Below are 16,606 nucleotides of genomic sequence, written 5' to 3'. Positions count from 1 at the left end.
GTTGAATATTTCAGACTGAGAGAGCTAAGCCATTACATCACTCTCAACTTGGTGTCAGCTGCGTGTTGATGTTTTATTTGGATGGATGAATACATCACATTTCAGCAAGAGGGGCTCTTACTTGTTGGAGGCCAGAAAAAGGGGAAGGAGATGGGTCTAGAAGTGGAGGGCAGAGCCTGTGTCTCTCTGTGTGTGGAGTGTCATTGTCTTTCACCTGCAGGCTGACAGTGAAAATAGGAATAGGTAGTGTCTATATGCGTATCCCTCTTCTTAAGAGGATACAGGTACGTGACGGTCCCTGTCCCTTGCTCCTGTTGTTGTTACAAAATTGGTGATCGAATAGAAGCATCTGATTGCCCTGCTCTTTTCTTCCAATTCTGATTGGTCACCACCTTTTAATAATTAATATCCTAAAAGCATTAGGGTACATAGAATTTCACAAGACAGCAATTTGAAGTCTAGCTGTGTAACTGGGGAAAATCATAACTCTGTAGCTTAAAGAGGAGATCTTAGTCCTTCTCACCTGGCCCGAAAGCTCTGCCTCTAAAGCGAGTGGTGTTCTTGGACACCAGCAGAATCTGGGTTCCTCCACTCCCTTGCCCGTCTTCTTCTCCATAGGACATTCCAGACCCTCTTTCTTTCCTTTTTCAGTTTTCCTACTTGGAGAAGCTCCTGCTGGTTCACGGCGCCTGGAGCTACAACCGGGTGACCAAGTGCATCTTGTACTGTTTCTACAAGAACGTGGTGCTCTACATCATTGAGGTGAGCAGGGCTGGCCCCTTCCTTCAGGAGGAGGGTCCTTATCAGAGGGACATTAGGTGACTTCAAGGAAGGGTTTTGTTCATGGAAAACTTAAAAGATGCTCCCCTGACGTGTGGAGACCTGCGACATCTACTCAGCCTCTTTGAAGCTGGGGATCCCTTCCAGATCTAGTTTTGCTGGAGCAAAAGTCAGACGTCCACGGCTGCCTTCTCCACAGCACATGCCCTTCTCTCCCTGATGGACAGAGGGACAGGGCAAGGCCCTCTCCTCTGCATGTCCCTCCTGCTGTCACTCACACCCTCCCCCACCCCCCAGTGGCCAGAGCCTGGCAGCAGACGTTGGCACCTGGCGTGGTGGGTGCTGAAACGTTCCTAGGCAACCCAGTCTGGTTTTTCTTCACTGAATGGAAGGGTTTCTTGCTGGATGTCTCACGGGCTCTGCAGTCTTCCTGAGCTTTTAGTTCTTGCTTCTGGGACATGTGGATGCTGCCGCTTTAGCCGGGAGGATGTGGGATTGAGTGGGGAGGAAGCCAGGAACATAATTAAAAATGTCTCAATGAACGCATTGAGTCGCCAGCGTGTTTTTCAAGACGCGGCTTCGGTTGTAAGTGAAATACACATGCTGGTTGGAGGGACCAGCGGGGCGGAGGTGCTGGCCCAGGGACGAGTGGAAAAGACACTTCAAGTTCCGCCCCGATGGGAGCACCAGCCACCTCGTTCCTCCTCCTTTGGAGCAGCTCTACTGTAAAGGTGTGGCCATCACGACTAAGAGATTTCCAGACGTGTTTAGGAAAGAGGCAACAGGCAGTCACTCTGGGGAAATAGGGAAGCAGTGGTCATTGTGTGTGGTGCTGGTTATTTTGTGTCTGGTTTCTCCACTCTTGGCAGAAATAATAACCGAGGCATAGATCGACTGTTTCTGATGTGGTCCCTGAAAAGGCTCAGCTCAGATCATGGGACACGGGGTTTGCTAGTGGAACTGCGGTTAACCGTTTCTTGACCAAATCATCTGCTCCTTCCTGTTGAAGAGTCAGCTCACACCTAGAGGTTTGCATCCCTCCCTCTGTAGCCAGTTTGGAGAAGGCAATGGCACCCCACTCCAGTACTCTCACCTGGAAAATCCCATGGATGGAGGAGCCTGGTAGGCTGCAGTCCATGGGGTCGCTAAGAGTCGTACACGACTGAGGGACTTCATTTTCACTTTCTGTAGCCAAACTCCTACCAAGTAATTTCCCCAAGTTGCACAGGTTGTTCACTGCACAAGGCTGCCCGGTCAAAGCGGCCGAAACATAGGAAAACCTAGAAGAAGGGATATGTTTTTCTTACCCCCACCAAGGGCAGCCCACTTGCCTCGTCTGCTCGTCTGGTGCTGCCGTGTTCAACTCCTCCCTCTCTGAGTAAGAGCTTTCAGATGTTACCCATCATAGATGCTGTGGTTTCTGTCTTCTTTCTGTCCGCATTCTTACATTCCCTTTCGGTGCTTAAAGATGTTTGCCAGGCCCCTCCCCACAGCCTTTTCTGCATCCGTAACAGGAGTCACTCCTGAGTGTCACTCGGGGTCACAGATAATTGGCGCTGTGGTCTGGGGCGAGGAGCACTGAGGCCCTGGTGTCGGCAACTTCCCACGTGTCAGTGTGTCTCACGTGCTCGCTCATCTCTTGAAGCTGCTGGCTTCAGAAGCTTGCTCAATAATCTGGTTTTCCTCATGATCAGCACATTACAGATAGTCTAGACTTCTTATCAGAACCGTCCCTATGAAGCCCCAACCCTGGAGCTTTCCAGAGCTTCCTTGGGGGCCCTTCTTAGTCATTGACACCTACTATCTTGGCTTTTTCCTTTAAAAAAAAAAAAAAAAGCTTCAAGTGAGCTGACTCTGAGACGAGTACAATTTCAGTCTGTCTGAAAAATTCTGTTTGGCAGACTTTCAACTCTGAACGTGCCAGGCAAGTTCCTTACATTAATATTGGCTATTGTGGCTGAGCAGCAGGGGTTAAACAGTCTTGCATAATCAGGCTTTTAAAACATTCTATATAAAATACAATGTCTCCACTGCTCTATGCCCAATTTTCTCCTTGGTATGGCTGGGGGATCTTCATTTTAAAATAGGAAACGAAATCCTTCCTGAGCCCAGACAGAGCACTGACTCAGACTGTGTCTGCCATTGCTACATAACCCTCATGGCACCAGTGCATGCACTTCAAACATAATTCAAACATAGGAAAGTGCTACGTGCATGCTGTTTTAGTGTATTTTGAGCTGAAAGATCAAAGATGGTTATAATTTGATTTGTTCATTTGCAATCAAAAGTTTGGCGTTCTAAAGGTAACCTTGTAGTTAATTACTTATGGGAGAATAAATTAAATATATTGTGTGTTTTTCTTAAATGGTTTTGTTGTAACTCAAGAAGAAACTCTTTGCAATAGCCAGGATATTCTCATCTCAGATGCCCTGTGATACATGTAACTGTCACTTAAAAATACAAACTTGAAATAATTTGCCAACTAAAGAAGGTCTCAGTACAAAGGTATCATGCGTGTATACACACGTATTAGCCATTAGTAGGAGAATCATTCTTTGTGACCCCATGGACTGTAACCCTCCAGGCTCCTCTGTCCATTGGAGTTTCCACGCAAGAATATTGGAGTGGGTTGCCATTTCCTTCTCCAGGGGATCTTCCCAACCCAAGGATCAAACCCATGTCTCCTGCATTGCAGGTGGATTCTTTACCACTGAGCCACCAGGGAAGCTACCGAGAAGGTTCATTACATGACTTAAATTACCAATAAAGGTGTTAGACACAGGAACCCTTGACAAGTTTGAAGAGACTTGTTGAATTCATTCACTCATTCGTTGCCAACAATTTGGAGCACCCATGCTCCAAATTCTGTGCCAGGCAGTGGGACTGTTCAGGTGTATGTTTCAGAAAGCCCATCCTGCCTGCATTAGAGATGCTTGAATGGGCAGACATCACTGTTTTAAAGTATGATTAATACACCGTAGGATATACCATTTCTTGGTGTACATTTCCATGAATTAAAATGGGATTTTTATCATTAGAAACTAGCTGGCAGTTTTCTGTCTGCCTCTCACAGATGATGACAAACAAAAATGTTACAGAGAGTCCTGTGGATGGACGATGATAATGGTTGCAAAGCAGTGTGAATGTATATGGTGGCACAATGGTAAAGAACCTGCCTGCCAATGCAAGAGACGAGACGTGGGTTTGATCCTTGGGTTGGGAAGATCCCCTGGAGGAGGAAATGGCAACCTACTCCAGTGTTCTTGCCTGGAGAATCCCATGGACAGAGGAGCCTGGAGGGCTACAGTCCATGGGGTCACAAAGAGTCGGATATGCACGACTGAGCACACATGTGTGAATGTATATACTAATGTCACTGAACTACACACTTGGAAATGGTTAAGACGGTGAGCTTTATGTGAATTTTGCCACAATTTTTTGCTAAAATGTTAAAGAATGTCACAAACATTTGGCTGCTTTAGTCACATTGAGGGGGAACCAAAAAAATGCACATCAGCTTATTGAAGGCTTGAAAGACAAACTTTACACATAGTTTTGTACTAAAACTAAGCAGATGCTGAGTTTAATGGCTGTGACCAGATGGACCATACTTCTCAGAAGGAGAAACCTTGTCATGGGGCTGACTTGGGAGAAGGGTGGCTTCACAAGCTGGCCAAGCAGGTGAGACCCCTATTAGCCAGTTGGAGGGGAGTGTGCCTTGAATTAGCAGAAACAAGGAGGGCATGGGTGGCCACCGGAGTGGCCAGAGGAGGGGCCTAAAAACCAGACAGGAGCTTTGTTGCTCTTGGAGGCTGGGATTAGTTTTTCATTCTGAAATAGGCATGTTCCACAGTTAAAGCAGCTTCAGAAAATGTGTCTGTCAATGTGGCAGGCAGATGGTAAGCAGAGACCTTTAATGTACTTCTGTAGTTTTAACCTGGGGCATGAATCCTGGCCATCATGATGGTGAGCAGTTGGTGGTTCCTAATACAGAGAATAACCATGACACATAGATATCAAGGTGGAAAAAAAATGGGAATTTTTATACCACTCAGAGTGAGTGCCTACTTATTTTTGGCACCATATATAAGAATTTTAATGTTTTCTTGGGGTCATTAAATTGGTATGGGATACAGGCCAGAAAATGGGATGCATATTAGCCTAGTGGTCTGGAAATATTATCACCAAATGAGAAATAGAGATTTAAACTATTGCATTTTGGGGTTGTGGTAAAGAACCCTCCTGCAAACGCAAGTAGATGTAAGACACACAGGTTTGATTGCTGGGTTGGGAAGATCCCCTGGAGGAGGGCACAGCAACCCACTCCAGTATTCTTGCCTGGAGAATCCCATGGACAGAGGAGCCTGGCAGTCTACAGTTCATAGGGTCACAAAGAGTTGGACACGACTGAATCGACTTAGCATGCACACACATGATCCAGATGAACAAGACAGAGCCCTGGCTCTTGGAGTCAAGCGAGGGGACACAAAGAAGAGCACCCACCATTCAGACGACTTCCAGGAAGAAGTTGCAATGAGATCTGTCAGAAGGCGTGCTTCACATCCAGGAAGGGTGGCAGCCTCCAGGTTCTAGGACGAAACAAGTCAACACCTGAAGGATGAGGAGAGGCTGGAGGGGATGTTTAGACCCATGTACCAGGGGGAGCCCACACCTGCTGTTCCCATCCCATGCCCTGTTTATTCCAGCTCTGTAGAGAAATAATACAAGTAAACAATAGGGTAAAAGTGCATTTTGTTGGGATTTTATGTTTCAGTGGGAAGGCGGCTGCAGAACTAGTTAGACGTGGGCTCAGGGCCAGCCTCTCAAAGCCTAGTTGGTCGCTGCTGGTCCTTAGAGCTGGGAGTGTGTTAGCAGAAGGCGAGGGGAGGAGAAAGGGAGAGGAGCAGTCACCAAGCCAGAGAAGTGTTAGCAATCCGGAGGGATCCCCCCACCAGATACCCGAGCACTTTGAACTTTATAAAAATAGACTCTTACTGCTTTTTACAGGTGACAATATATGCTTTTTTAATGATGTTTTCGCAGCTGCTTTACCTAAGAGGATCGTTATAAAGATTCAGCGTTCTGGAAGAAAAAAGTATTCAGCCATGGCTGTTATAAAAATTGAGTCTCTAACTCCATAAAATGTTTAAGCCTCCCTGGAATTACAAAAAAAAAAAAAAAAAAGAGGCGCAAGTCCAAAAACAAAAAAAGACTTCGAGAGCTCTACGGTATGCATTATTCCAGGTGACCACATTTCCCCACCACCTGGTACTTGGGCCAAAAAAGGAAAAACAAAACAAAACACCCAAACCCAGCAAAGTGTCCAGCTCATCAGGTCTGGTCTGCATTAAAGCTCACCGGTTCCAACTCGCTTCCCTTCCAGAAGGCCTCCTGCTTCCAGAGACAGCTCCACACAGGGCAGTACTGGGTGCTTCTCTATCCACCAGATCGGTGGGGACGTCCAAGCACAATGAGTGACCAGCACCCAGTAAACACACGCTCAGCTGAACGGGTTTCAGTAGAGGCCAGCCTCTAGGAAACGGTCAGGCTTTTTGGTTTTCTTTTTTGTTTGTTTTGTTTTTGTTTTTAGAAGAGAAGGTTTGCACTTTGTCCTGTGTGTCTTGCCTTTTAGGAAATGCCTTTCTGGTCTAACCTTAAATCTTTCCTGGTGGAATTTTCACATGGAGAAATATCCCCTCCAAGTATTAGACAGTTAATTCATTTTACAGTGTGTTTTATCTCGTCTTTTGAGAGTGAAGTATAATTTTGATTGCATTCTTTACACACTTTACGGGCTTCCCAGGTGACTCAGTAGTAAACAATCCACCTGCCAATGCAGGAGACGAGACGTGGTTTCGATCGCTGGGTTGGGAAGATCCCCTGGAGAAGGAAATGACAAACCACTCCAGTATTCTTGCCATGGACAGAGAAGTCTGGCAGGTACAGTCCATGGGGTCACAAAGAATCAGACATGACTGAGCACATGAGCACACACACTTTCCTACTCAAACTAACTTCTATTTCAGCTGAAACTCTCAAATAGACTTTTCACTCTCAGGAAGTTGATTTTACCAGTTAGGTTTTTCATCTACTGTTTTTTCTTGCCATTTTCCTCTGTTTGATTTTCTCTCCTGAAATGCATTTTCTCCTCTCCTTTCTTCTGCCAGTAGAGACTGGATTTCCTAAAACTGTTGAAACCAGGTTTCCTTTCATTTTTTTTAAATATAAATTTATTCATTTTAATTGGAGGCTAATTACTTTACAATATTGTATCAGTTTTGCCATACATCAACATGAATCTGCCACGGGTGTACACGTGTTCCCCATCGTGAACCCCCCTCCCACCTCCCTCCCTACCATTCCTCTGGGTCATCCCAGTGCACCAGCCCTGAGCATCCTGTATCATGCATCGAACCTGGACTGGCAATTCATTTCATATATGATATTATACATGTTTCAATGCCATTCTCCCAAATCATCCCACCCTCACCCTCTCCCACAGAGTCCAAAAGACTGTTCTATACATCTGTGTCTCTTTTGCTATCTCACAGACACGGTTATCGTTACCATCTTTCTAAATTCCATATATATGTGTTAGTATACTGTATTGGTGTTTTTCTTTCTGGCTTACTTCACTCTGTATAATAGGCTCCAGTTTCATCCACCTCATTAGAACTGATTCAAATGTATTCTTTTTAATGGCTGAGTAATACTCCATTGTGTATACGTACCATAGCTTTCTTATCCATTCATCTGCTGATGGACATCTAGGTTGCTTCCATGTCCTGGCTATTATAAACAGTGCTGCAGTGAACATTGGGGTACATGTGTCTCTTTCAATTCTGGTTTCCTCAGTGTGTATGCCCAGCAGTGGGATTGCTGGATCATATGGCAGTTCTATTTCCAGTTTTTTAAGGAATCGCCACACTGTTCTCCATAGTGGCTATACTAGTCTGCATTCCCACCAACAGTGTAAGAGGGTTCCCTTTTCTCCACACCCTCTCCAGCATTTATTGCTTGTAGACTTTTGGATCGCAGCCATTCTGACTGGCGTGAAATGGTACCTCATTGTGGTTTTGATTTGCGTTTCTCTGATGAGTGATGTTGAGCATCTTTTCATGTGTTTGTTAGCCATCTGTATGTCTTCTTTGGAGAAATGTCTATTTAGTTCTTTGGCCTATTTTTTTATTGGGTCATTTATTTTTCTGGAATTGAGCTGTAGGAGTTGCTTGTATAATTTGAGATTAATCCTTTGTCAGTTGCTTCATTTGCTATTATTTTCTCCCATTGTGAAGGCTGTCTTTCACCTTGCTTATAGTTTCTTTTGTTGTGCAGAAGCTTTTGATTTTGATTAGGTCCCATTTGTTTATTTTTGCTTTTATTTCCAATGTTCTGGGAGGTGGGTCATAGAGGATCCTGCTGTGATGTATGTCGGAGAGTGTTTTGCCTATGTTCTCCTCTAGGAGTTTTATAATTTCTGGTCTTATGTTTAGATCTTTAATCTGTTTTGAGTTTATTTTTGTGTATGGTGTTAGAAAGTGTTCTAGTTTCATTCTTTCACAAGTGGTTGACCAGTTTTCCCAGCACCACTTGTTAAAGAGATTGTCTTTTCTCCATTGTATATTCTTGCCTCCTTTGTCAAAGATAAGGTATCCATAGGTGTGTGGGTTTATCTCTGGGCTTTCTATTTTGTTCCATTGATTTATATTTCTGTCTTTGTGCCAGTACCATACTGTCTTGATGACTGTGGCTTTGTAGTAGAGCCTGAAGTCAGGCAGGTTGATTCCTCTAGTTCCATTCTTCTTTCTCAGGATTGCTTGGCTATTCGAGGTTTTTTGTATTTCCATACAAACTGTGAAATTATTTGTTCTAGCTCTGTGAAAAATACCATTGGTAGATGGATAGGGATTGCATTGAATCTATAGATTGCTTTGGGTAGTATACTCATTTTCACTATATTGATTCTTCCAACCCATGAGCATGGTATATTTCTCCATCTATTAGTGTCCTCTTTGATTTCTTTCACCATTGTTTTATAGTTTTCTATATATAGGTCTTTAGTTTCTTTAGGTAGATATATTCCTAAGTATTTTATTATTTTTGTTGCAATGGTGAATGAAATAGTTTCCTTAATTTCTTTTTTTATTTTCTCATTATTAGTGTATAGGAATGCAAGTGATTTCTGTGTGTTGATTTTATATCCTGCAACTTTACTATATTCATTGATTAGCTCTAGTAATTTTCTGGTGGAGTCTTTAGGGTTTTCTACGTAGAGGATCGTGTCATCTGCAAACAGTGAGAGTTTTACTTCTTCTTTTCCAATTTGGATTCCTTTTATTTCTTTTTCTGCTCTGATTGCTATGGCCAAAACTTCCAAAACTATGTTGAATAGTAGTGGTGAAAGTGGTTTCCTTTCATTTTTACAGTTAATTTTGAGATAATGTCTCGGCACAAATCCATTGTGATTCCTACCTGTCCCTGTTCATCTCTGTACACTGGGGGGCACTGGGCTGAGCAGGTATGGTGGAAGGTCCAAGATCAAGAATGGAGGATTCAGGACTACCCTAGTGGTCTAGTGGTTAAGACTTCATGCTTTTACTGCAGGGGACATGGATTCAGTCCTTAGCTGGGGATGAAGATCCCACCTCCCACACAGAACAGCCAAAAACTAATTTTTTAAAAAATTTTTCTAAAAAATGGAGAATTTGATTATAGATCCAGAAGATACAAAGTGAGAACAGAAGGCGCCTTTTGTAGACAACAAAGTCGGCAGCAACAAGGGGGCGGTAACAGTAACAGACAGAGGGTATTGATTGATGATGTGTGACTCCAATGGCAGAAAAGTCTTTTCCATTAGAGGTTACAAGATATTGAACATAGTTCCCTATGCTATATAGTAGGTCCTTGTTGTTTACTTTATATGTAGTAGTGTGTGTTTGTTAATCCAAACTCCTAGTTTATCCATCCCCTTTCCACTTTCATAACCATAAATTTGTTTTGCATCTGAGTCTACTTCTGTTTTGTAAATAAGTTTGTAGTATATTTTTAAGATTCCATGTAGAAGTGATAGCATATGATATTTGTCTTTCTCCTGACTTCACCTAGTATGATAATCCCTAGGTCCATCCATGTGGCTGCAAACGGTATTATTGCATTCTTTTTTATGGCTAATATTTCATTCTTGGTGTGTGTGTGTGCGTGTTTATATATATCAGATCTTCTTTATCCATAAATGTTTAACTTGCTTCCATGGCTTGACTATTGTGAATGGTGCTGCTATGAACATTGGGGTGCATGTATCTTTTTGAATTAGAGTTTTCAACTTTTTTGGATATATGCCCAGGAGTGAGATTGCTGGGTCATATGGTAGCATGGCTCATAGTTTTAAAATATCTTTTATAGGCAAGTAAAATGTAATTACTTATGGTAATGCAATTCATCTTTCTTTTTCTTGTACTTGAGAGTTTTCTGGCTTTGACTTTTAGTTGAAATCATTCCTATTAATAAGCACCACATTAGAAACTCATCTTCCCTCCAGTAAAGACCTGTACCCTTAAGTGGTAGTTAATCTGTGCTGCATTCTGACAGCTCATTTGAGCCCCTGTATTGGTTTTCCAACAGGTGCCCTTTCCTTCTTATTTCCAAGGTCCTGGCAGACCCAGTAGACTGTTTCAAGAAAGCTCAAGAGTAATATATATTTTTTCTTGCCTGATCTTTCAAACGAGGAGAGACAAAGTAGATTAGTGCAATCAGATGCTGCCAGTACCTCCAAAGCATGCCATTAAAAGAATATTGATGAAATATTGGCCTCTTTTATCTGGGGATCATTGGATTAAGTTTATCATTGCTCCTTAACTAAGCTGCATGTTGTTCTGATAATCTGTTGTGGGACACTTGTCAATTTGAAAATTGCTTTTTCGTAACATGAGCTATTAATTAGAAGCTGTTACCTCCTCATTAGCTTCACCTAATTAGTTTCCCTTATTCCTTTGAAAGTATTTATTAGTAAGGTATGCCATTCTCCTACTTCATAAGGTGTAATTTACATGCACAAAACTAATACTTTTTAGCATACAGTTCTGTGAATCTTAACAAATGCATTGCCACTCTCGGATATAGAACAGTGTCATCATTACCCAAAGCTCCTCCAGCTCCCTTTGTATCAGCTCCTACCCCCACACCCAGTCCCTGGAAATGACTGATCTGGTTTCCGATGCTATAGTTGTACCTTTCTTAGAATGTCCTACGCATGTAACTGCATGGTGTGTGGTCATGCTGGCTTCTCCTTGCAGCATAATGCATTTGGGATTCATCCACATTGTTGAGAGTGTCAGGAGTTTATTATTTTTATTGCTGAGTAGTATTCCTTTATGGAGTTCACTGGTAGCTCAGCTAGTAAAGAATCTGCCTGCAATGCCGGAAACCTGGGTTCGATCCCTGGGTTGGGAAGATCCCCTGGAGGAGGGCATGGCAACCCACTTCAGTATTCTTGCCTGGAGAATCCCATGGACAGAGGAGCCTGGTGGCCTACAGTCCATGGGGTCACAAAGAGTTGGACACAACTGAGCGACTAAACACAGCACAGTATTCCTTTATAGGAATAGAGTTTCCCGTGGTTGGAGAGTTCTGGAAACCCAATCCCAGTGGGTTGAGAACCAGGGGCCAGGAAGTCAGTGAACTCCAGATAATATCATAGTTTAAGGAAGGGCTGGAGTCAAGTTTGACTGGGATGACATTGGGATGACATCTTGATTTCATAATACATCAAGATGGTGGTAGTGGATGGGTGAGTCAGCTTGGTGAATGTTGTCTGCTTAACCCCTCCAGGGAGAGAAAGACCAGCGGCCCACAGACTTGTCTGCTAGAGCCACACTTCCATCCACTGTCTGGCTGGTGACCATTAGCCCAGGGCACCATCACCATGGCAGCATTGCCCATGGCCAGAGGCTCCACCTGGGGGCTTTGCCACCAGCTTATGCCGTGCAGACTAAGCCCCAGACCACTCCCAGCCTCAGTGTCCTTCTCTGTAAAATGATGATAAGAAAGCACACGTATCAGAAAGTTGGCGAGGATTAAGTTAAATCACCATGGAAAGCCTTTAGCCAGCCACATAGCAGCCCTCACATCACATCAACCTTTAGCATCACTATAAGTTATTTCATATCTGATACCCTTACAGCTACACTGTGTCCACAGGCTTGAGACGCTTCTTGTCCCTGCTTCTCCCCAGAACAGGAATCTAGTTTTCTAGTCCCGCTGCCCCACAACAGAAAGCCTTCTGGGGAGGAGGCATGGCTTTCCTCACTGCCTCTGTAGATGCTCTGCCATAAGTGTGGCTCTGATTATATAATCCTAAACTCTGCACCTGTGGATAATCACTGTCGAGCAAAACAACCAGGATCAATCTTCTAGATTAACTGGAAGTTTGCTTACTTCCCATCTGTGCATTGCTAGTAATTGAGGTGCTGATACAGTGTTTTCCAGTATCGTGGGCCCCTGTCCATAACTGAGAAAGAGTTCTTCTCACATTATTTGTGGTCTCATCTTCTGCCCTGACCCAGAGTGACCCCTGCAAATTTCATCACATAGCCTAGACCCCTCGGTGCTCACACACTCTGCCCGAGTTACATCAGGAGCATTTAAATGAAACATTAGAACTGCATCCTCTCCCCAGTCCACTCTGCTGGACTTTCCTGAACGGAATCCACGTGAGAGGGCTTCTCTCCTAGAGTGAGATTTGCCGGTTTCTTTCAAAGCCAGGCCATCTCATGCGGACTGAAGGTCACTCTCCAGGCTGTAAAGGATCAGGATGCCTGTCTGCTTTAGAAGTCAAAATAATCCTATCTCTGGGTGCCTGCTGATCGCCTGAAAACACACCTTCCTCTTTCCTCATGTACAAACTGGGTGGGAATTGTGCTGTCAAAAAGGTAATGTCAGAACTTTCAGGTGGGTAAGGTGCTGTGTTGATCTTGGGCACTTTCCACTTATATTTTTAAAGCATCCAGAAGTTCTGCCAGTTACACCTGCAAAAAGGTGCTTTGAAATTCACCTGCTTTGGGCTCTCTACCATAAGAGCAGGTGACAGTGAGATACTGGTCACCAGTATGTGTTGGTATGAAAATAAAAAGTAAGTTTTCCTGGGTTCTTATTGCTCTTCTTGCTGCTGAGCATATTTTAAATCTTTAAAAGTCGGATACATTTGGTATAGCCTGACTTTTTTGGTGGGGGAGAAGACTTGCCAGAGAAACCAAAAGGCAGTGCTATAAAGCATTCCTGTGCTGTTTGATGGGTCATAGTAAAGGCCACGGGGGTCCGTTCTTAGAATAGTATCCTTAGCTGATGTAAAACATTAAGTTAGTGCATTTGACTTAGTGATTCTTTCTGGAAGCATTATAAGCTCGTACTAAGTACTCTCAGTGTCTTGTTACTTTATCCTCAAATGTATCTGAAAAGACTGATGGAAGACTCACCATAGGAAAGTTATACAGCAGCTGTGGGTTTTTCCTCCCACCTGAATCACACCAAGCAGATGGCCCTTGTTTTAACACAGGTCTCCTGGTCACGTCTTTCTCGAAGTTCCTCCCAGAATAAGCACTGCCACAGATGCATAAGAGCCATGTATATACAAATACACTCAGAGCTTGCTTTTCCTTCCTGTTTCTCTTTGTGTGGTCTGATAGGAATCTGTCTGTGATGGAAATTCCCTGGGACTCCTGCCACAGGAACCCTCACTGGATGTGTCTTCCTGCATCCCTCCTCTTGTCTTCCTTCCTCATCCCTCCTCTTATCGGCTACTTCCTATGACAGCCAGCACTCTGGTTACCCTGCTTCAGGCCCAAGTCTGTGCAGAGAGGAGTGATGAGTGATGATCTGCTGCTTCTCTTTTCTATCCTGTTTCTGTGGCATCTGCCACAATGTGTAATCCCCCTGGTGGTATCAGCCCATATCAAAAAATGCCCAAATCAAAAAATCAGCCATATCAAAAAAATCAGTGGTTTCTAAACATTAAGCACAAATGGAAAAAAAAGAACCCTCAATTCTATTTAAAACAATTAAGTCTTATTGTTGCTGATTAAGTTGGTAGAAGGAATTTTAAAGAATGAAATTAAAATGATATTTAAAATCAAATTTTTCTGCCTATGGTGAGTTACAGAAATATTTGTCTTAAACATTAACCATAAGGATATATTCAATATCCTGTGATGAACTCTAATGGAAAAGAATATCAAAAAAGAGAGTGTGTGTGTATATGTGTGTGTATATATATATATATATATATATATATGTATATACGAATCACTTTGCTTAAAACAGAAATTAATACATTAAAAATCAACTATACTTAAAAAAGGATATATTAAAATTGAACGTAAGTGTCCTAAGCTAGAGTAAGAAAAGTACTACTATAAAAGTCAATGTGAATAAATAGGAAGACCTTCCCACTCTTGGATATGAAGAAATATGCACGCATGCATACACACACACACACAGACATTCAGATACATACACACATATGCATACATATCTATGTATAATATATGACAATTAGAGGGACTTCCCTCATAGCTCAGCTGGTAAAGAATCCACCTGCAATGCGGGAGACCTGGATTTGATCCCTGGGTTGGGAAGATCCCCTGGAGAAGGGAAAGGCTACGCATTCCAGTATTCTGGCCTGGAGAATTCCACGGACTGTATAGTCCGTGGGGTCACAAAGAGTTGGACACGACTGAGCAACTTTCAAATGACAAAGTATCAAAATGATTATTTACCTAGATGAGGAAATGCTGAAGATCATAAGAAAATATAAATAGGAGGAAAGAACCTGGAAATTTTGAAAATAAGGGTGTTAAGGAGGATTTGTCATACCAGATGTTAAACATAGTGTAAAAATATAGCAACAAAAGCCACTGGGATTGTGCATGGACAGAGCAATAAAACTGAATGGAGAAAACACACACAGATGTGAACTCCAGCAGGATCTTTGAGTCACGATGAAATTGGCATTTGAAATGAGTGCGTCCAAGGTCTTGACATAAATGCTAATGGGCAACAGGGAGCCATTTGGAAAAACTATTTCAGTGGATTGGTAATTCTTTACTGTTGTCACCAAAGTTAATGCCAAATGGATTTGAGGTTGGTTGGCTGATTGGTTTAAAAAGCCATTCCATGCTGTGGAAAGGCAATGCAGTCATGTGGTTCTAAGCTGTAAAACCCCATCCAAAGTGAAGAATATAAACCTGCCTCTGTCTCTGCTCTCTCCGCATCATTGCCCCCTGCCCTCTAAAGGGGTCCCTCATACATCTTTCTGGCATTTGTTTATGGATACTGGATTATATGATTATTCACCATTGTGTGTGTGTGTATGTGTGTGCTCAGTCATGTCTGACTTTTTGTGATCCCTATGGCCTATAGCCTGCCAGGTTCCTTTTTCTAGGGATTTTCCAGGCAAGACTACTAGAGCAGGTTGCCATTTCCTCTTCCAGGGCATCTTCCCAACCCAGGAATTGAACCCATGTCTCTTGTGTTTCCTACATTGGCAGGCAATTTGTTTACCAATGTGCCACCTGGGAAATCCACCATTAGGCCTTCTTTTTTTACACAGAAGGATGCATTCTACTAACCTCTTTTGCACCCACTTTTGTGACATAATGTATCCCAAGAATCTCTCCACATAATACTGGAGGGCCTCCTTAATCTTCTTCAATAGCAGAGTGTTCAGTTAGGTAAATAGCTTATTTAACCAGTCCCCTTTTGATGGGCACTTGGGTTTTTTCCAACTTCAACATTTTCCTTTAACAAATTATGCTGCAGTGTTGGATAAATTCCCAGAAGTGGGACTTCCATGTCAAAGGGTAAATGCATTAATAATTTTGATAAACACTGTCATTTTCCCTTTAAAAAAAGATTTCTAGCAGTTCCTTATATATTGTGGAGATTAGTGTGTGGTATGAGTTGCAAGCATTTTATTTTTCATTGTAAAAGATTGGAATCATTCTAAGCCATTAACTTCAGGTTGGGATTCCTGAGAAGGAGACTCTGAGATGTAGTTGGCATGAGGGGTGTTTGTTAGGAAGTGCCCTTGAGATCAGCATCTCTTGATGGGTGGGATGGAAGCTCCTGGAAACTGTGACTCTGGCAAATGTATGTATGGGACCCTGGGTCAGATGGCTGGCCAGGGGCAGAGCCAGGAGGGGACCACAGGCCCTGCTCTTGGTGGAGCACAGATGCAGGCTGCTGCTTCCAAGGATGGTATCTTATAGAAGGCCCCAGCTCAGGAGACATGATTCCTAAAGAAACAAGTGGGAGGAAGCAAAGAAAAGCAAAGAAGGAAGGCTTCCTTAGGAAGAGGGTGTGCAAGTGAGGCTGGGAAGTTGTAAGTAGGTCTGAACGGTTGAAAGTTAGGAATAAAAGAAATGCCTAGAAATGCAGCAGAAGTGAAGGGTAAGCCTCAGGTATGGGTGAGTCCCAGCATTTTAAACATAGTATCAGTGATGTGATGAGATGTACACTTCTGAAAGATCTTTCTGGTAGCAGTTCATGTTGATGGCTCATAACAGAGCAACAGATGCTGTTTTACACAGAGGATGCTACCAATGTGTCTTTTAAGTCCTGTGATCTTCATAAAAAGTGCCCCTGTCACTCCTGAACTAAGCACTGGGACTGTGTTTCTCTTTCCTGACTCAGGGCGGACTGTTGTAACATCCTGAAGCAATAGATGTTTCTGAGTCCAAGCTTGTACTGCTTTCCACACTCTGGTAAATTGGAGATGACTTGTTGGGGCAAGAAATAGTGGCTTTATCCAGAAAGCCAGCAGACTGAGAAGATG

At 43.1% G+C, this 16,606-nt stretch overlaps 1 protein-coding gene across 4 annotated transcripts in view; it reads left to right on the top strand.

The window, feature by feature from the left end:
- Positions 1 to 16,606, top strand: part of ATP8A2 (ATPase, aminophospholipid transporter, class I, type 8A, member 2) — a 494,154-nt gene that overhangs the window by 279,059 nt on the left and 198,489 nt on the right. For all 4 annotated transcript variants that reach the window (XM_024999819.2, XM_024999820.2, NM_001435329.1 and 1 more), the window contains one exon: positions 652 to 762. In XM_024999819.2, coding sequence (XP_024855587.1) covers positions 652 to 762 — 111 coding nt within the window. The remainder of the gene's footprint in view (positions 1 to 651; positions 763 to 16,606) is intronic.

The sequence above is a fragment of the Bos taurus genome, chromosome 12 (genome assembly GCF_002263795.3).
Source record: "Bos taurus isolate L1 Dominette 01449 registration number 42190680 breed Hereford chromosome 12, ARS-UCD2.0, whole genome shotgun sequence".
Taxonomy (NCBI): Eukaryota; Metazoa; Chordata; class Mammalia; order Artiodactyla; family Bovidae; genus Bos; species Bos taurus.
This window is presented reverse-complemented; position numbering and strand designations above follow the sequence as displayed.